The sequence below is a fragment of the Rana temporaria genome, chromosome 4 (assembly GCF_905171775.1).
Source record: "Rana temporaria chromosome 4, aRanTem1.1, whole genome shotgun sequence".
NCBI lineage: Eukaryota > Metazoa > Chordata > Amphibia > Anura > Ranidae > Rana > Rana temporaria.
Window position 1 is genome coordinate 49,925,523 of NC_053492.1, and position 22,200 is coordinate 49,947,722.

The 22,200-nt window shown below is 43.6% G+C and overlaps 1 protein-coding gene across 3 annotated transcripts in view; it reads right to left on the bottom strand.

Annotated features, from left to right (window-relative positions):
• The window catches only part of LOC120936199 (cysteine-rich secretory protein 2-like), a 157,524-nt gene that overhangs the window by 23,124 nt on the left and 112,200 nt on the right, over positions 1 to 22,200 (bottom strand). For 2 of the 3 annotated variants that reach the window (XM_040348373.1, XM_040348374.1), the window contains one exon: positions 2,911 to 3,005. The exons of the other annotated variant lie outside the window; for it this stretch is intronic. In XM_040348373.1, coding sequence (XP_040204307.1) covers positions 2,911 to 3,005 — 95 coding nt within the window. The remainder of the gene's footprint in view (positions 1 to 2,910; positions 3,006 to 22,200) is intronic. 3 annotated transcript variants of the gene reach the window in all.

Sequence of the window (22,200 nt, forward strand, 5' to 3'; positions counted from 1 at the left end):
CTACACAACCAACGCCATCAACATGGACACAACAGCTCACACCATTTGAATCCCTCTGTACAAGAAAAATGCCACAAAGGCATTTGATATCTTTTATCTACACCAGTGGTTCTCAACCTGGGGTCAGGACTCCCTCGGGGGTCAAATGATGATTTGCCAGGGGTCACCGAATCCTGGGATGTTTCTGAAGCCTGCATCACTCTCCCAGCCTTTTTGCAGCCACCCAGCAGGGCTATCCCTGGAGCATGTGGCCGCCCACTCAGCCTCTTCGCAGGTGCCCTTTCAGTTCACGGCATGGCTGGGGGGCAAAGACTAGAGGTCAGCTGACTGGTAAGAAATGTGAAGTGGGAGGGGATAGAGGAGACCCTATCTCCTGATTTTGGCATATGTGTCACTGCTACGAGACGCCACAAAGTTGGAAACACAGTGAAGCCGGAGACACAGTGAGTGACACTACCTGCGATTATAGTTGCCATTAAAAGGACCCAGGGAGCGCTAAATGTCTGTGGGTTAGGGGTGCAAATTACTTGTCTTGCCTTGGGTGGGTGCTGATAACCCACGCTACGAACATAATTTTATCAAGGGGTCACAGCACTAGAAGGTTGAGAACCACTGATCTACACATTATTGCTAGAAGAGCCTAACACCACTAGAGAGCCCGTGCGCAATGCATGGGATAGGGAACTGAAGCTCTCCTTATCCTATGAGGAAACCATACACAAATATGCACACAAGGGCTCCATGAATGTAGCGAATTCAGGAAAATTGCTATAAAATTGAAACACGTTGGTACAGGACCCCCTCTCTCCTCCAAACATTTTTGCCATCTATACCTATCACGTGCTGGAGATGCAGTACAGGAGAAGACACTATGCTCCATGTCTGGTGGGATTGTGACTCTATCAAACCATTCTGGAAAAGGGTACACAACATTATCACAAAGGTCACCATGTATACCTTAAATTATACCCCAGCACAATATTTACTGCAGCATACCACAATGTCTAAAAGTGTTTGCTACAAATCATTATGCTATGCACATGGTGAATGCGGCAAGACTTTGTGTTCCGATGCATTGGCGATCTAGATCCTCTCCAACTGTTAGAGAGTGGTTCGCCAGGCTCTCCAAGATAAAAGAGATGGAGGAACTGATACATATTTCCCAAGAGCAGATACAAAAATTCACTACAACATGGGCATGCTGGACCCACTTTAAAATGACTGAACACTTTCGGAATGGCAGTTCCTAGATAGAATGCTGGCAAGTGCTCCAAGTATACAGTTTACAATACTTGGTACTTGGGCCGTGGGGGGGGGGGGTGGGGCATGGGGGGGCAGAGATGGCAGGACTTGTTACCTTTACCCCGCTAATCCATACCCCACTGACCTCTCCTTTCTGTGCCGCCCCCTCCTTCCTCCAGCTTCTTTCTCCCATTCTTTTTCTGCAGTTTCCCTTGTCTCTTGCCCCTCCCCCCTTGTTTTTTTTCTCTCCTCTCCTTTTTTGTTTCCCTTTCTTCAGTATCAATGTTTTTCTCTTTTCCCTCCTTCCCGTTTTGACAGTTCCAATGTACACACACTGTTTTTTTTCAATGATTTGTATGTATACTGCCGGGATCTGGCTATACATTACGGCCGTGAGCAATTTTAAATGACATTTTTCCTTCAAAAATTTAATTTTGCTGTGGTACTTTTATAAACATGGGGAAAATGTGTTACTTTACAGGCAGACTAAGAAGACCCCCCAGGCATGACATTTAACCGGTTAAGACCCGGGCCATTATGCAGGGTAAGGACCTTGCCCCTTTTTGCGATTCGGCACTGCCAATTTCGCTGTCGTGCGATGTGGCTCCCAAACAAAATTGGCGTCCTTTTTTCCCACAAATATAGCGGTCTTTTGGTAGTATTTGATCACCTCTGCGTTTTTTTTTTTTTGCGCTATAAACAAAGATAGAGCGACAATTTTGAAAACAATTCAATATTTTTTACTTTTTGCTATAATAAATATCCCCAAAAAAGATATAAAAAAAATAGTTTTCCTCAGTTTAGGCCGATACACATTCTTCTACCTATTTGTGGTTAAAAAAATTGCAATACGCGTTTATGGATTGGTTTGCGCAAAATTTATAGCGTTTACAAAAAAGGAGATAGTTTTATGGCATTTTTATTAATATTTTTTTTTATTATTAATGTCGGCGATCAGCGAATTTTTTTCGTGACTGCAACATTATGGCGGACACATCGGACACCTTTGACACATTTTTGGGACCATTGTCATTTTCACAGCGAAAAGTGCTATGAAAAATGCACTGATTACTGTGAAAATTACAATGGCAGTGAATGGGTTAACCCCTAGGGGGCGCTGTAGGGGTTAAGTGTGACCTAATGTGTGTTTCTTACTGTAGGGGGGTGGGGCTGGACGTGTGACGTTACTGATCGTCGTTCCCTATATCAGGGAACAGACGATCACTGCCACAGAGAAGAACAGGGAAGGTTTGTTTACACTCACTTCTCCCCGTTCTTCAGGTCCTGTGACCCGATTGCATTGGGGAAGAACCCAGGTCCACAAACACTTTTTATGGCAAAAGCCTTTAAAATTAGCACTTTTGATTTAACACATTCGCGTCCCTTAGACTTTAACGTTGTTTGCATTATTTTTTAAGCTCTGTTCGCAAGTTCTGATGCGAACCGAACCGGGGGGGGGGGGGTGATGTTCGGTCCATCCCTAGTGTCTAGTAATGATTGAGAGAAGGTGATACTGGCTTCTGATCATGGTGACTACTGTGACAGCCAATGACAGTGGTCAAATGTTCGGGTGGACCCTCCTTTCCTCCGGGCATAATAGCTCAGTTAAAGGCGCGCAAAGGCTGGGTGGTAAGGGATTTAGATGAAGTTCTTAAGCTCAATACTTACAACAAAGCTTTCCACTTTCATCACAATCTTTGGGGCATAGACTGCACGGTTCCCCTTTGTCATATGGTTGGAAGAGTGAGGACCTCCGGTTGCCGCTACAAAGCCAAAACAAAACATATTTTAGTGTGGATTATACAATCTTTGTTCCACAACATAAACATTAATACATGATAAAGGATTCCACGAGTGCCATGGGGCAGCTATAGAGACAACACAGAAGGCCATCTTCCATCAGGCTCTGTTTGACTTACTGAAACTTTTGAGGTGTATGTTTTTTTACTGTAAATGTAAATGTAGATAAGCTGAGATAAGGATTATCACAGCTCATCTTCCCTGTGGAGCCGTTTATGAAGCTATGATGAGAAGCAGCACAGTGAGAAGCGGCCATTCAAGTCAATACCAATGGCCAGTTTAAGAAGGTGCAATAAAAGCACCTGACTGCCCATTGAAGTAAAATATCTTATCCCCTGTTTCTCTACCAAAGAAGTGGAGATAGTAGGGAAAGAAGAGAAAAACAGGTGTGATGTGAAGAGGGAGTAGAGGAATTATGTCCTCTGTCACTGCTCCCAGATTCAGTACAATTCAATATATATATATATATATATATATATATATATATATATATATATATATATATAGTGACAGTGCAGTACCCTGCCTTGGTATTAAAAGGGTCATGTGTCACCCAGGATTATCAACTAGGCGGGCTGAAGATCTCCGAGGTGCTTATTTCATTTGGAGGAAACTGGTATTTCAGTTTCCTCAGGGGTTGGTGAAACCCGGCCTGGCACCAGGTTTTGCAGGCAACTGGCACACTGATGATGCAGGTGTTTATACCTATAGCCTGAGACCCTATAGTAGCTCAGGGATCCACCCTCCCAAGGAGCACATGTGGTTGCAAGGGAGCAGCTAGAGGTGTGAATTTCTGAAAGTTGTAGATGGTGACAGAGTGGCAAAGAGTGGAAAAAGAATCAGCTGTTATGCCCCGTACACACCATCACTTTATGTGATGAAAAAAAATGACGTTTTTAAAAACGTCACTTTAATTGACTGTGTGTGGGGGAAAACGTCGTTTTATGTCTTGTAAAAAAACGACCAAAAAAAATTTAAGCATGCTTCAATTTTATGTGTCGTTTTTCAAAAGTGCACTTTTTACTTCACAGAAATTGACCGTGTGTAGCAAAAAACGTCGTTTTCTAAGACGTTTTTTCATCCACGCATGCCCAGAAGCTACTTATGAAGCAAGCTTCAATGGTAAAACGTGGTGGAACGTAACCTCACTTTGCAAGAACATTGTGAGAAAAACGATGGTGTGTAGGCAACTTCGTCTTTGAAAATTGAAGTTTCAAAAACGTCATTTTTTACTTCACAGAAAGTGTCGTTTTTTTTCATCAAAGTGATGGTGTGTATGCGGCATAAGAGTTGGTCTGTGTCACCCCATAAAAGGTCCTTGGTCTTTTCCTTCCTAAAAAAAATATAAGCCTCATATAATTTGCCTTCAAGTGACACATCTTATTGATGCTAAATTACTGGCCCTTAAAGGGGTTGTAAAGGTTTGTTTTTTGTTTTCTAAATGGGTTCCTTTAAGCTTGGGCGTTATTGGTTCACTTACATTTTCCTTCAATTTCCCTTCTAATTTTTTTTTTCTTTGTTTTCTTCATCTGAATTTCTCACTTCCTGTTCCTCCTCAGTAAGCTGTTCAGTAAGCTGTTCACTTTCCACTGCTCGGATGATGGTGGAAATCTTACTGAGGAGAAAGAGGAAGTGAGAAATTCAAACAAAGAAAAAAAACATTTAGAAGGGAAATCGAAGGAAAAGGTAAGTGAACCAACGATGTACTAGCTTAAAGGAACCAATTTAAAAAATAAAAAACAAACCTTTACAACCCCTTTAAGCGCCCCTGTCCCTGGCTGGCTGCCTCATTTCATGCCACCCACACTACATAATCCCGGGGGATCTCTACTTTGTTAGCAAAATCTCTTCCAGCAGAGGTTTTGCAAGTTAAGACTGACCCGGAAGGGAGATTTGTTGTACTCACTATACAGATTGTCTCCATTATGTTTACACTGGTTAATATCTAAGGCCCAGATTCACGTAGATTCGCGGCGGCGCAACGTATTGTAGTTACACCGCCGCAAGTTTTCATCGCAAGTGCCTGATTCACAAAGCCCCCGTAATTCAAAGGGGCTGTGCAATTTAAATTAGGCGCGCTCCCGCGCCGGACCTACTGCGCATGTTCCCTTTTGAATTTCCCGCCGTGCTTTGCGCGAAGTGACGTCATTTTTTCGAACGGCGACGTGCGTAGCGTACTTCCGTATTCCCGGACGTCTTACGCAAGAAGGAAAAATGTTCAAATTTCGACGCGGGAACGACGGCCATACTTTATACAGCACATACGTGTGCTGTGTAAAGTTAGGGCACCAAAAACGACGACTAACTTTGCGACGGGAAACTAGACTAGCAGCGACGTAGCGAACGTGAAAAACCGTCGTGGATCGCCGTAACTACTAATTTGCATACCCGACGCTGGTTTACGACGCAAACTCCCCCCAGCAGCGGCCGCGGTATTGCATCCTAAGATCCGACAGTGTAAAACAATTACACCTGTCGGATCTAAGGGCTACCTATGCGTAACTGATTCTATGAATCAGTCGCATAGATACTCTGAGAGATACGACGGAGTATCTGAGATACTCCGTCGTATCTCTTTTGTGAATCTGGGCCTAAGTCCCTCTCCCGTTTTCCCCAGATCTGCTCTCTAAATTGTCTCTTCTACTTTAATCTAGGCCTCCCTGGTCCCTTGCTTTACATAGTGGACGTTAATGCTGTCTTTGACCCTGGCTGTGGACCACTTAGGGGGTAGTGGCAGATCATATCCCTCATTTACTGATGGGTACAGGTATATGGTATCACTGGGCTGTGGAGGTGGAAGCATCCTGGTGTTTGCCAGTATTCTTGCCACTCTGATTCCTACCCACCATGGGGGTTATTTACAAAAGGCAAGTGCAATTAAAATTGCACTGAAAGTGCACTTGGAAGTGCAGTCGCTGTCGATCTGAGGGGGACATGCAAGGAAAATAAAAAATAGCATTCTAGCTTGCACATGATTGCATATTAAAATCAGCAGAGCTTCCCCTTATTTCGGATCTACCCCTCAGATTTACAGCGACTGCACTTCCAAGTGCACTTTCAGTGCAATTTCAAGTGCACCGCCTACCCAGGGGTGTGTCCGATCATGCACCTCTGCAGGGTGAATGCAGAACGGCATTGTAAATTATTGGAATGCAAATCTGGGCCCTACTGACCCCTCTACAGAATGGGAGGGTTTTAAGGCTATGCTGCAGGGCTCTTTTGTGTTAATAACAGGTGCATTGCGTAAGAATACCCAAAAGCGTATTGAAAAGTTGGAGAATGCCATGGTGGTGGCAGAGGCTGCCTATGCCAATAATCCTGACCCTGTCACACATGACTCTTGGTTACATAAACATAGAGAATATGAACTTTGTTTGTTGGATCTTACTAAAAAAACATATGCTTTATGTCACCCAGAAAGTATTTGAACATGGTAACCAGGCTGGTCGTTTACTTGCTTATTTGACTAAACCCAACCACACCCCTATCTCTATCCCCCAGGATCTTGACCCTCCAAGCCAGGATCAGTGACACCCATATACGTGTGCTGTGTAAAGTTAGGGCACCAAAAACTAACTTTGTGACGGGAAACTAGACTAGCAGCGACGTAGCGAATGCAAAAAACCGTCATGGATCGCCGTAACTCCTAATTTGCATACCCGACGCTGGTTTACGACGCAAACTCCCCCCAGCGGCGGCCGTGGTATTGCATCCTAAGATCTGACAGTGTAAAACAATTACACCTGTCGGATCTAAGGGATATCTATGCATAACTGATTCTATGAATCAGTCGCATAGATACTCTGAGAGATACGACGGAGTATCTGAGATACTCCGCCGTATCTCTTTTGTGAATATGGGCCATTTTCCCTGCCTGTCGAATGGCGCACATGAGGAGCTGGATACCCCTCTCTCTATTGAAGAACTCACCCTTGTCATTTCACAACTGCCAGGACATAAAACGCCAGGCCTAGATGGATTTCTGGCTGAATGGTATGCCCAATATCGCCATCTACTCTGTCCCTTTCTTATCCATACCTATAACAAGTCTCTGGAAGACAGGATCTTTCCCCCCATCTATGCGAGAGGCATTAATAATTCTCTTACTAAAACCTCATAAAGAACCTCTCTCCTACTGCCCGATTTCCCTTATCAATGTATCAATCCTAGCTGTCAAAGTCAATGAACCAAGCTAAACAATTGTTGGATAAATTGGTTCTCCCAAAACTTAAAATGAAGGATAGAGAAGCTCTCGATAGTCCCATATCTCTGGAAGAATTAAGGCAAGCAGTTATACAAACTCATAACAATAAAGTGCCAGGGATGGACGGAGTACCGACAGAGATATACAAATAATTTGATAGGATTTTGCTACCAGAACTATTAGGCTTCATTTCCACTGACATTTTTACAGCCACTTTTCTGAGCGTTTTTTACAGCTTAAAAACGCCTGTCCATGTTATTCTATGGCATCATGCCCACATAGGCATTTTTGAGCTTCAAATGGCATAGGCGTTTTTGAGCTGTAAAAAAAACGCAGGACCAGGGCGTTCTGAAGCTCCAGAGTAGAGCTGTAAAAACGCCAGACGTTAAAAAACGCTCAAAAACGCGCAAAAACGCTCAAAAACGATCAAAAACGCTATCGCTGCGTTTTTGAGCTCCAGCTCACAATTTTTTTTTTTTTTTTCACAAAATAAACATGGACAGGCGTTTTTAAGCTGTAAAAAAGGCTAACACAAGTGGCTGTAAAAACACCAGTGGAAATGAAGCCTTAGAGGTACTAAACGATGCATATGAAAAACAAAAACTTCCAGAATCAATACAGGAAACAATAGTAATAGTGATTCCAAAACAGGGTAGGGACCCAATGTTGCCTGAATCCTATCGCCCTATATCTCTCCTCACCTCAGATGTCAATATTTTGGCAAGGGTCCTCGCAAACAGGCTATCAAAATATATTAACAGCTTGATACATGAGGATCAAACAGGTTGTATCCCAAAGAGAACCGCTGCAACAAAGATTTGCAGGCTATTTTTGAATTTGCAATTGCCTATGGAAAATATGGAATCTAGAGCAATATTATGCTTAGATGCTCAAAAAGCCTTCGATATGGTGGAGTGGGAATACTTTTGTTTTGTTTACAAAAGTTTATTTGGAAGAAAAAAAGTGCATTTACATAATGTAATATATAAAAGGGAGTCAACAGTAAGACATTAGATGAGCATATATCACAACTTAAAATAAGGAGTGACATAATTGCATGATACATATAAATCATAAACAGTGGAAATGAAATATGTAAAAGTACATAGCATCTAGAGGGGTAATTTAATGTGTCGAGGATATGCATCATGAAAGACTGAAACTATGTGATATTCCAGAAAGACAATTTTAGGTCAAAGATATGTTGGCTATAATTTAGGGTATGAGAGTTTTAGCATCTCCATTCTGGCAAGTACCTGTGACCATAGTAGAGTGTCAGATATCCAGTTAAGTGCGATCATCCATTGTATGGAGCTACATAAAGAATGGAATAGGCTGGCACAAGGTTTAGGTATGTCGGGAATCTTAGCATATAAGACCGATCTGGGGAGTGGGACTAATTTTAAGTTTTGATGATTCTTCAAATCTGTCAACAGCTGCACATATCTGATTAAGAATTTTGCAGCTCCAAAAAAAGTGTAAAAAAGTCCTCTGTTCTGGGCAGCCTCTAAAACAATTAGGAGAGGTGGAGGGAAATAATGTAAAAATTCTGGAGGGAGTGAGGTACCATCGAGAGAATAACTTCACCAGGGTTTCGCTGAACGAAATGGCCCTATTACATTTGCGAAGGTTATCCACCATAGAGTGCCAGGCTTTTACTGAAAGGGTACATTCCAACTCAGACTCCCTGTGAAGCAGTGGGCCAGACTTATCCTGAAGTGCCAAATTGTTGAGATAGTGGTAAAATCAAGAAATCAGCCCATTCTCTAGATGAGTTCATACATATCTTTTCAAAGATTGTGTTAGAGGGGTGGGTAGAAAGAGAAAAGTATTTAGCATAAAAATACCTAATTAGCAGATAGTGTTCATGTTCTGATGATGGGAGGTTGTGTTTAATTTGTAATGTGGAGAAAGATGTAAATTCCCACTTAGATTGTAGAGATTTTAATGTGGTTAGATTGTTATTTATCCAGGGGAGAAGAGGAACCTATTATTGTATGCTAGACTGAATCTATGGTCACCCAAGAAGGAGGCCAATGGAGGGGTATCTGATGAAAGACCAAAGGTGTTTTTAATTGTTGTGCTTTTTTAAGGTCATATTTACCAGCACAGTAATTTACTTTGAATTCTTTTATAACGAAGATGTTTTTAAATACAAGACAATCTATATACCATAGTCTGTAATATGAAACTTATTCACGGAGATGCATGATCATACAAAATAGCTAATTTATTGGTAGACAAATTATTAATATGTACATGAAATTAAAAGACCAGTTGCGTTACATTAACGACTTGAAAATCAATAAAATACCCCCAAAATGGGCATGCAATACCTTTGATTTGTGTCATGGCAAGTTCTCAAGATAACTTTATGTAAATGACAATGAAACAAAAGCGTCTATTTCACATGCCCAATCGTTACTATACTGCAGGTAAGTAAATGATTAACAATGTGAAATATATTGGACGTTTGTTTTGTCAATAAAATTAGAACTATGTAAAAATAAAAATATAATAAAAATTGTACTCTTTAAGGAAAAATGATTATTTATTGATAATGAGAACAAACCATAACTACAGGATATTCAATACTTCAATATTTCAACATTTCTAGGGAACAACAATAGATTTGAGATAAAATCAAAATGACATAGTTACCAATTCCCAAGATGGCTATTTCCTATTGGCAAGTGACCAGAGCTAAAATCGTTGCAGTCTTCATGCATAGTGCAAGCGTGCCCCCTTTTCTGAAGTGGTCTTCTCTCATCCTCCCATTGAGCTAAGATCTCTTAGCTTATGGGTTTCCCTTTTTATATTGATCAAAACAATAGGACCATAAAGATCATACTCAGTTCTGCCCCTCTGACAACTGTCCTTCACTCATAGGCCTGTGGCACATATGGGCGTTCCTGTCAAGACGTGTTTGGTTTCTATTGGCTGACAGCTTAATAATTGACTTGTTCTCTGGGCTTAGAGAACCTTGCGTAATATTACATCCAGCCACTAGGTGTCTCACCTTTATTGTGAGATCATCCATACGTTGGATATTTATATTTTTGGGTAAACTATCGACCTATATATATATATATATATATATATATATATATATATACACACACATCTATGTATGACTCTGGTATCTTTATATTATATAAAATACAATTAGTATACTTTTGTATTCCACATAACATGCTTATTATTCCTTTATAAACGTTGTTCCCCAAAAAAAGTATTTTCAATCAATGCATAGGTTACATCTCTCAATCAAATGCAAAATAATTATTAATGTGGATACATGAATTATTTTGATATGTGTTTGATGGATATGTGTTACAAGTTAATTCATATTTTTATAATCACAATGTGATATCTTTCATAATGTTGATTAGCTTATTTAAAGCACTTCTATTTATAAAACAATTTTCTCATATAATTCTTTCTTCGAACAAAGTTCTACATTAACGGAATATCTCCCTTGGTCCTAAGATGTCATTGATAATCTACACACTACCTCTCATTTATTTCATATCAACATATTCTTTTAATACCATGTGTATCTTAAAATATCTCTGACTTGTATCATATGTTGGTGAAGCTTGGACTTAATGAAGACAGTTTAGTAGCTCAGCTGTGTAAATATCCTCTCCTTAGAGACTATTCGCTAGTCAACATGGTCCATTGTGTTAGGATGGCTAAAGTCAATGTTATTATCCATGAAAGCTACCCCACAATGGGCATAGCTATTCACTTGAAGCCAGTTTAAACACATTGTTTGGTGAGAAAGACATTTCATTGTTCTGTGAGGAGAGCTTCCATTGTTCAGACTCTCACCAAGCTTGTAAAAATTAGAGATAGCTAATGTATTGGGAACTTGGTCATCTGAGCCAAATGTTCCTTCTTCACTGACTGAATGACTTTCATATATAATTGTTACGATCAAATTTGAGGCCTAATGGCATTTTTATTATTTTTATCGTCGCCAAAACTCATGACATAATCTTGAGCCATAAATGGTAGAAATGAGCAACTATTGTGTTGTATTTAAGGATGTTTCGATACAGGACTGAGTTAGACCACAAGATACCCTGGAGATGGAAGGGGAGGATAGAGGATGATTCAAACCTTACGCAAGAAATATTCTGATCTGGAGTGAACCATTGAGATAGTTGTGTAAGTCTGGCAGCAAGAAAATAATGCCAGAGATTCGGAAACCTATAACTCCTTTGGATTGTGGTCTATGTAGGAGTGCGTAGCTAAACCTGGGTTTTTTGTCTGCCCAAATAAATTTGTTAAAATCTCTCTTAAGGGATTCTAGTTTAGATTTTGAAATGTTTATGGGGAGTGTACGAAAATAGTATAGGAGTTTGGTGATAATATTCATCTTGATAGTGCATATTCTGCCTAGGAAAGAAATGTGGTATGGCAACCATTTTTTAAGGAGGGAGCTAATATATGCAAAAAGAGGGGGGTAGTTTGCTTTATATAAGAGTTAATGGGAACATGTGACCTGAATACCTAAGTATTTAAATGATTGTTGGCACCAAATGAATGAGAAATGTTTCCACAATAACTCTTGTGTATTTTGGGGAGATTAATCGGAAGAGCAGAACGTTTATTGATGTTTATATCAAGGCCAGAAATATCATGGAATGTGTTGAGTGCTTTAAGGAGAACAGGGATAGAAATGAGGGGATCTGTGAGGAATATAAGAGCACCATCTGCGTACAGACTTAGTTTAAATTCATACTGATCATTAGAATATCCCTTAATATCAATGTTGTTTCTAATTGCATGGGCTAAAGGCTCAATCGCTAACGCAAATAAGAGTGGGGATAACGGGCAGCCTTGTCTAGTACCTCTACCAAATGAGAAAAATTCTAAGTTGTTGCCGGGGATTCTAATACGTGTTTTAGGGGAATGGTAAAGTGCACTAAAGCCCTGTAAGAATTTTTCTGAGATTCCAAATTTGGGGAGAAGAAAGTTTAAGTACGACCAGTTTACACTGTGGAATGCCTTGTGTATATCCAAACTGAGAAGGCAGGCCTGACGAGGGAGAAAGTTGGCGTCTTGGACAATATTTGTGACTAACCTAACATTATCCACAATCTGCCTACCTGGGATGAAACCAGTTTGGTCTTGGTGTATAAGGGGCGAGATAACTGCTGCTAGTCTGTCAGCAAGTATTCTGCCAAAGATTATTAAGTCATTATTTAAGACAGAAATGGGACGGAAGTTTAGGGGGAGGGAATGATCTTTGTGAGGTTAGCGAGAAGTATTTCATCTGGAAAGTTGTTGCCATCCAGTATATGGTTGAAAAGTTTGATAAGGTTGGGGGCTAAAAGAGTGGCAAATTTGTTATAATAATAAGATGTGTAACCATCTGGGCCTGGGGCTGTAGAAGTTTTAAGGGATTTGATTATTTTAATTATGTCCGCGTCTGCGCAGGGTTCGGTAAGAGAAATAATTTGTTGAGGGTTAAGGGAAGGTAGTTGTAAACTATCTAACCAAGTCTTGGAAGAACGGCAAGGATGAGATTGAAGACCAGAAAGAAGGTCTTTATAGAAAGACGTGAACATTTTCAAGACTTCCTGTGGATGTGTGATTAGGTTGCCCGATTGATCTCTAAGCTTGTATACATGAGTGGGTTTGTTATCTTGGTTGAGCTTCCTAGCATAGCTGATGAGGAATTGCTATGTAACAGAAATGTAGCCTTTGAGAATCTATGGGATCTTTCTGTATAAGCAGAGAGAATAAGACCAAGGGCTTGGCTTTTGGCTTGTATCTGCTCACTGAGTTCTTGGGAGGGGGAGTGTTGCAATTTGTTATAGAGATCATCTAAATCCCTTGTAAGACATCTAATGTCAGCTAACCTTTCTTTTTTTTTTTGCTGCTGCTAGACTAATTAAGTGTCCACGAAGGACCGCTTTGTGGGCAACCCAGAGAGTTGTGGGGGGGGGGGGGGGGTTCATTATTAATATTATCTGTGAAGTAGTTTTCTATGTGTGTGGAAACAGAGTGTGTGATTGAGGGATCAGTTAGCAGAGAATCGTTAAGGCACCAGTTGTAGGGTGAAGGGGGGAGGCCTATGTAAGAAGTTTTGAATGAGGTAATATTATGATCTGACCATGGACATGGATGTACAGTATGTGAGCCTGAGAAGAGTTGGCTAACAGGATCGGGGTACAAAATATGTAATCAAGTCTAGCATAGCAATCATGGGGGTGGGAGTAAAAAGTATATGCCTTTAATCCTACATTATGAGCCCTCCAGGAGTCTATTAATTGTAGTTTGCTGATAGAGCGATTAACAGACTTGGAGAAGGCCTTGGAGGAAGGAGCCACTCTGCTCCTATCAAGGGCAGGGTGGGCAGAAAGATTGAAATTTCCTCCCAATATGGGGGAAATTGTAACGGTCCAGGGTTTCAGTTTTTTTTTGCAAAGAATAATGATTGGGATTCGTTAGGTGCATAAACTGATGCGATTGTAATTGCACGGTTGTTTATGGATCCTTTACGGATAATAAAACGCCCTTCCACATCTTTATAAATATTTTGAATATCGAAAACTATGGAATTACGTATAAAGACAGCAACTCCACAAGTTTTATTTGTGAAAGTCGTATAGTAAAATTTGTTATAGGAGTAATCGAAGTAGTTGGGGTGATTGGAAGATGCAAAATGGGTTTCTTGTAATAGAATGATATCTGCACCCAATCTTTTATAATGGTGGAAAGCTTTTTTGCATTTGTGGGGGGAGTTGAAACCCTGGACGTTATGTGATAATACCTTGAGATCCATCTGCAATTATGTCAGGGAAGTTATACTGAGCAAAAACAAACATATTATTATAAGTTGTAAAAGCAACAAAATTCATGAACCAATTATGGTATCGATCCTCAGAGTGAACCATTGTGATCGAGAGCCTAATCAGTGAATCATTCTGGAGAGAAATAAATCTAAGTAAGACATATCCCGTGAATAGTAAAAAACAGTAGAATAAAGCATTGTATAAATGTCTTGGCTGACTGTGACAAGAGAAACTGTGACTTCCATTATTTATTTTAGCAAAAAAAATGCCAAAAGGGCTGTAATAACATTTGAACAAAACACAAGGATTTGAGACATGGGGACAAGAAAAAAAAATTATAAAATTAAAATGCCATAAATCTATCACCTATTTTGTAGACGCTATAACTTTTGCGCAAACCAATCAATATACGAATATTGCGATTTTTTTTTACCAAAAATATGTAGAAGAATACGTATCGGCCTAAACTGAGGAAAAAAAATGTTTTTTTTTTTTTTAAATTGTGATATTTATTAAACAAAAAAGTAAAAAATATTGGGCCAGATTCAGGTACCTGCGCTGCGGCGTAACATATCCCATTTACGTTACACCGCCGCAAGTTTTCAGCGTAAGTGCTTGATTCACAAAGCACTTGCGTGTAAACTTGCGGCAGCGTAGCGTAAAGCCGTCCGGCGCAAGCCCGCCTAATTCAAATGGGGCGTGTACCATTTAAATTAGGCACGTTCCCGCGCCGAACGTACTGCACATGCTCCGTTTTGAAATTTCCCGCCGTGCTTTGCGCGAAATGACGTCGCCCCGACATAATGTTTTAAACGGCCACGTGCGTTACGTACTTTTGTATTCCCGGACGACTTACGCAAAAAATTTTTTTAAATTCGACGCGGGAACGACGGCCATACTTTAACATGGGCTGTCTATTGTTACACCACCTAAATAGCAGCCGTAACTTTGCAACGGGAAAAGCCGACTAGCGATGACGTAAGAGAATGCGACGAACGCGCATACTTTCGTGAATCACCGTAAACAGCTAATTAGCATACCCGACGCGGAAAACGACGCGATCTCCACCCAGCGGGCGCCGAAGTATTGCATCCTAAGATCCGAAGGTGTACGAAGCCGTACGCCTGTCGGATCTTAGCCAAATGCCGTTGTATCTTTGTTTGAGAATTCCAAATAAAGATACGGCGCGGCAAATTTGAAAGTACGCCGGAGTATCAGCAGATACTCCGGCGTACTGTTTCTGTGAATCTGGCCCATTGTGTTTTTTTTTTAAATTGTCGCTGTTCTTTTGTTTATAGCGGGGAAAAAAACGCAGAGATGATCAAATACCACCAAACGAAAACTCTATTTGTGGGGGAAAAAACATAAAGATTTAGTTTGGGTACAGTGTTGCATGACCACGCAATTGTCATTCAAAATGCAACAGCGCTGAAAACTAAAAATTGGTCTGGGCAGGAAGGGGGTGAAAATGCCCGGTATGGAAGGGGTTAAACAAAAAGGAAAAAAAAGAACGAGAGGACAAAAATTGTCCTTATCCGGCAAACGGGGCAAGATGCCCAGCCACTAAAAATTGGTGTAGCAGCCGGCCACGTGAGCAGGGAGGGGGTCAAACTAGTGACAGCAGATATGCCGGGAATTTTGAAAATATTGGAAATTGTTGTGCATGGGGTGGAACCAACATTAAAATGGAGCTCCACCCTAAAGTGGAACTCCCGCTGATCGTAACCCCCCCCCCCTCCGGTGTCACATTTGACACCTTTCAGGGGGGAGGGGGGTGCAGATACCTGTCTAAAGACAGGTATTTGCACCCACTTTCCGGCCACAATGTCTCGGGCAGACTCCAGGCACGACATCACCTCCCATCCCCCCTCCCGTTGTGTTCTTGGAACACTCGGCTCCCAGTACACAGCAGGAGTCAATCGGCAGGCGTAGCACGACTCGCGCATGCGCCGTAGGGAACCGGGCAGTGAAGCCGGAGCGCTTCACTTGCTGGTTCCCTCACCGAGGATGGCGGGGGGGGCAGCAGAGTGACGAGCGATGGCTCGTCCTCTGCTGCGGACCGCGCTGGACTCCAGGACAGGTAAGTATCCTAGCATTAAAAGTCAGCAGCTGCAAATACTGCGGCTTTTTTTCGGCGGACATCTGCTTTAAGAGAAAATTTGAAACTGATTGACATTACTAAATAATATCACCTATAAAACATATAAAGTAGGATGTTGTAGAGGTGATACACCGGGGTCCAGTGTGTCCCTGTTCTCCTTTTCAGGTGCAAATCAGGTCTGCAGTTTTGCCTGAATTTGGACCTGAAACCAAACACGCACAGGAATTTTTTTCAGTGTGGACAGTGGCTGCCCTAGAGCTGTATGAATCGGCTTCATTGAGAGCCGATAGCAGTCTCCTGTCATGTGACTTGGCTGCAGAGAAATCCACATCCGATTTGCATAAGTGTGAACCACAGTTTCAAAACTGAAATAGCAAACAATATTTTATTATAAAGGGAGTAGGGACGATTCAGTTCACCAATTGGCTTAATCCTTTGGAAACTTATATAATTGTGTGAAGAATAGAAACTAGATCCTACCAAGAACCATAGAATTTATACCTTTCTAAACCTTACATTACCTGGGGCCATTTACATTATGCCTAAATGCCCAGCCAAAGTTAGCAGCATCCGTCAACTGAATAGAAACTAATTTGCCCACCTAAAACATTTTTACATTGTTTTTGAGGAGAGAGGGCTAGTATAAACACTAGGGAAGAGCCCGATGTTAGAGTCGAACGTAAGTTTGACTCAAACATCGGGTGTTCGCCGAATAGCGAACATTAATTTGTGGTGTTCACTGCAAATTCGAAAGCCGCGGAACATCGTTTAAAAGTCTATGGCAGGGGGCGTGGCCTGGCGCATTGCGGTGTAAGACGCTGAAGCTGTGAGCTCCCGCACACGCCGCGCTCACGATCGACTACGGACTGCACACACACCGCGGAACAGGTCGGTAATGGGCAGAAAGGGTGGAGGAGACACCCACCATACGCCCGATCCGGGTAGAGACGGCGTCATTGACCGTTTTTTTCACAAAATCCGTCCTTCAGGGCCCCATCCATCATCCCAAGGCTGCTCTTCTCAAAAACCCTCCTCAGCCATGAGAACTCGACAGAGGGCCGTCTCCCCTCCCGAGTCGGATGCAGGCTCGACCCGCTCGGCCTGCCATTCCCCCGAATCCCATTGCCCCTACATAAGCTGGGATCTTGAGGCCTACATCAAGGCCCTCCCAACCAGGCATGACTTTGAGGCCTGTGTTCAGAGGATGAAGCGCTCGTACAAACAGGAAATCTCGGAGCTCAGGAGGGACGTTACTAACAGGATAGAGGAGGTGGAACAGAGCATGGAAGAAACGGTCTCCACTCTGCAGGCTCAATAAGTTATTTTGAATGAACACACTGCACAGATCCAGCAGCTCATGCTCTCCCAGGACGAACAAGAAAACAGGGCCAGGCGCAATAATATACGTGTCCGTGGACTCCCAGAAACGGTGGAAATCAACGACCTGGCCCCAGTGGTTATCGGAATTTTTAATGAACTGCTCCAAAAAGATAAGGAGGATCCTATAGAGCTCGACAGGATTCACAGAGTCCTGGGACCTAAGAACCCTAACCCAGATTATCCAAGGGATGTCATATGCAGAGTTCATTTTTATGCCATCAAAAATGCCATTATGCAGGCTGCTCGGGTGCAGGGAGCCATTACTTTCAACGAAACACGCATTCATCTATTGCCAGATGTCTCTAAACTGACTCTAGACCTTCGCAGATCACTAAAACCCCTGACTGGAGCACTTCAAGCTAAACAAATCAGGTATAGATGGGGGTTCCCCTTCCAACTTTCGGCATCCCACGAAGGGAAGTCTGCTATATTCCGCACACTGGGAGACCTCCCCAAATTCTTGGGCACCTTTGAATTGCCACAGATACCCCTGCCGGACTGGCCACTCAAAGCCGCAACCCCTGGATTCCAGCCCTCCTCCGGATGGAAGAGACAGTCCAAGAAGCCGAGATGATCCAGAGCAGAAGCCCCCGGACCACCTGATGATTGAAAAGCAGGGCCCCTTTGTACTTTTCTTTTCTCTCCATTACCTAGAGTATAGGTTGGCTGATCCGCTCCCCAGGGGACTAAGTGGGATGAAGGGGAGGGGGCATTGCACTTTGGACTGTTCCTGATCAGTATTTTCATAGAGTTTTTCTTTCACTGTTTATGATCTGGCAATGTCTTAAATCCCCAGGTTTTATTTTATCCCCGGTGCCTCAGGGCTGCTCTGACCTCCCACCCCCGGGCTCAGCCCTGACCCCCTTTAGCTGGAGGGCTATCCTGACACTAACTCCCCCCCCCCCCCCCCCCCCCCGCCCTGATTACACCTCAGTCTTGTGCTGGGGCTGCAATTGGTGTGTGTATTTGTCTTGACGGGGTCCCCCTGAGTGGCAGGACCAGTGGATCACAAATGGGTGCTTTTATGCCCCAGGTTTTATGGAAGGATCTGCTTTCTCTCTCTGCCACTCGAGGGGATTCCAAAATAATTCACCTGTCGATAGTTTATATTGTTTATCTAGTTTAAAGGTTACGGTGTGTGCCGGCATCTCGCTGTGCGCTGTCCACATTCCCCCACTTAGGTGATTCAGCTGCCGTTTTGGTATCAGCTGGAATGTTGCTAGCAACAATATTAGTGCGGCCTTTGAGGCCACGATGTTTCTTTTCCGTCTGTTTTCTCTCTTTCTTCCTTCCCTCTCTTTTCTCTTTCGTCTCTGGACAACTTGCCCACTCTCTTCCTCCCCTCCCCTCCCATCCCCCTGAAGTGGTGTGCTCACTCCTCCCGGACGCCCTCCTACACCCCCCCCCTTATACTACCTATGACTACCCCTACTGCCCTGAAGGTTTCCTCTCTAAATTGTCAGGGCCTTAATGTACCGGAGAAAAGGAGGCAGATATTATATCATTTCCATAAAATGCGCACCCAGATGCTCCTCCTCCAGGAAACCCACTTTAGATCAGACTCAATCCCTAAAATTTCCAGTAAACATTATCCCACTTGGTTCCACAGCTCCAATCCCCTGGCTAAGTCAAAGGGGGTCTCTATAGCCTTCCACTCCTCCTTTACCCCAGATGTTCTAGACACCTATGTAGATCCGACAGGAAGATATATCATACTTAAATTGTCATACAAAAATATGATTTACACTGTCATTAACGTTTATTCTCCCAACCAGGACCAGCCGCAGTTCTTCTCCTCCGTGATCTCTCGCCTGAAGAAATTTAGCACGACCAACATGATCCTGGGTGGGGACTTTAATGCCGCTCTGGTGCCCCGTGTCGACACATCCACAGGTAAGTCCTTGCTCTTACTGGCTGCCCTGACCAGGCTGCGGTCCCTGCTGACTGACCTTTCCCTTACTGATGTATGGAGGGTTCTGCACCCCTCCGATAGGGATTATACCTATTTTTCCCCAGCACACTCCTCGTACAGTAGACTGGACTACCTCTTAGTGTCACAGTCCCTACTTGACCTCTCCCCGTCGGCCTCTATTGGAATCAAATTGTGGTCCGACTACGCCCCTGTCCACCTGACCCTTGGAAAGATTCCTCTTTTCAGGCCCCAGTCGTCCTGGAGGCTTAATGATAACCTACTCGCAGATTCTGCCTGTACGGCGGATATCATTTAGACGATTGCACACTTTAACGCAGACCATGCTCGAGACGAAACTAACCCCCTGACTAAATGGGAAGCTTTGAAGTGCGTTTTGCGAGGCAAATTCATTCAACATGGCTCCCGCCTGAAGAAAGCCCGAACCGCTGACATTGCTCGCCTCCTTGACACGATCACCACCCTAGAAGATTCCCATAAGCGTTCCCCGGAACCCACTAAATTGGTAGATCTAGCTAATGCCCGTAGAGACCTTTTACAAATCTTTACAGACAGGGCCCTAGTGGCTAGGGATAAGGGACGGTTCACACATTACGCCCAAGCCAACAATTGTGGAAGACTCCTAGCCTACACAATACAACCGCGCCAGGCAAGGAAGCATATCCCCTTCGTGGTCTCCTCTAATGGAGGGAAGGCATACAATAACTCGGCGATCGCAGACGAGTTCCGGCGTTTTTATGAAGGCCTTTACAATCTATCCCCCCAGGTGATAGGATCCCCAACCCAGAGTTCTGGACTCCCTGATGCGATTTCATCCTACGTTCAGGAAACAGCCCTCCCCCCCATTTCACCAGCAGAGGTAGAGGAGCTGGAAGCGCCCATGACGGAGGCGGATTTCCTCCTAGCCATTAAGAAATTAAAAAATTGTAAAAGTCCGGGCCCTGATGGGTTCACCCCCAGGTTTTATAAAATATTTGCGCCCCAGCTATCTCCTCTGCTGGCAAAGGCCTTCAGTGCCATTGACGAGACTCTCTGCCCTTCCTCGAGCCTGTTGCATGCCCAAATAGTAGTTATCCCGAAACCAGGTAAAGACCAGTCACTCTGCCCCAACTATAGGCCAATATCCCTGTTAAACGTAGACTTGAAATTATTCACTAAAATTCTTTCGGAACGCCTCTCCCCTATACTTCCCAACATCATACATTGTGACCAGGTGGGTTTTGTCCCGGGCCGAGAGGCCCATGACAACACTACCAAGACAATCCATTTGATTGCGTACGCCAAGCGGAATCGGATCCCAACGTGCCTTTTATCCTGCGACGCGGAAAAGGCCTTTGATAGGGTCAGTTGGCCCTTCCTGAGGGCCACTTTTGCCCAAATCGGCCTGGGCCCTAAGATGCTTGCACGCATCATGTCCTTATATAGCAGACCCTCTGCGACAGTGTTGGTCAACGGCGTTAAGTCCGAGTCGTTCGCAATTAAAAATGGTACCAGACAGGGGTGTCCCCTTTACCCTCTCCTGTTTGCTCTAGTTATAGAACACCTAGCTCAGGCGCTTAGGGCTAACGCGAGTATACAGGGCATACAGACCCCCTCATCTCACTGTAAACTCTCCCTATACGCTGATGATCTCCTGTTGTACGTCACCCACCCCCATGTCACCATCCCCTCTATTTTGGCTGAGATTTCGCGGTTCGGTACCCTTAGCAACTACAAACTGGATTTATCTAAGACGGAAGCCCTGAACATCTCGTTGTCGCAACCCGTTCTCTCGGTGTTGAAATCCAATTTCTCCTTCCAATGGCGGGCTAAGTCCGTCACCTATTTGGGAACGGAGATTCCGGCGGACCTTTCGGAGATATACTCCCTCAACCATGGTCCGTTACTGACCAGACTCAGGCGCCTCTCGGAAGATCGCTTAAATCTCCCAGTGTCCTGGTTTGGGCGTATGAACACCCTGAAAATGGACATATTGCCCAAATTGTTGTATACGTTCCAGGCACTACCAATAGTCCTCCCCTCGGGATTCTTCCGGACATTACGCTCGATGGCAATACGCTTTGTATGGGGGGGAAATCGCCCTAGACTGAAACATAAATTGCTGTGCTCCCCCATTACTAGGGGAGGCACAGGCCTTCCCGACTTTGAACTGTATCATGCAGCGGCGGTTATCTCACGGATCTTGGAATGGTTCCCCCATCCTGCGGGCAAGGTTTCTACCTTGGTCGAACAAGACCTCTCCCCTCTTGACCTTCGGTCCCTCCTTTGGGGCCACGAGAGGACACTTTGTGCTTTCACGGACCTATCGCCCCTGACCAGAGACGCTCTAGCAGTTTGGTACCGCCGGAGGATACCATATGCTATGACCACGGACCCGAGCCCGTTGACCCCTTTATTTGACAACCCGGCACTCCCGGAAGGTAAACTTGTTCACACGTTCATTGGATATATAAGGGATCAATGGCCTACTGCACGACAGTTTGTAAACGCTACCACGGGTTCTCTAGTCACAGACGAGCCCTCTCCTCCCCCTAAGGTGACCTGGCTCACTCAAATTCACCTGACATCTTACTGCAAACAGCTCCATAAATCAAGACAGACCCATAGACCCCTGACGGAGTTTGAGCAGCTGTGCTTACTACGGGAGACCCCTCGCCACACCCTCTCTATAATATACAAAATGATCTTAGGACACACAACCACTTCCCTTCCTAAATTCACCACAGCCTGGTCT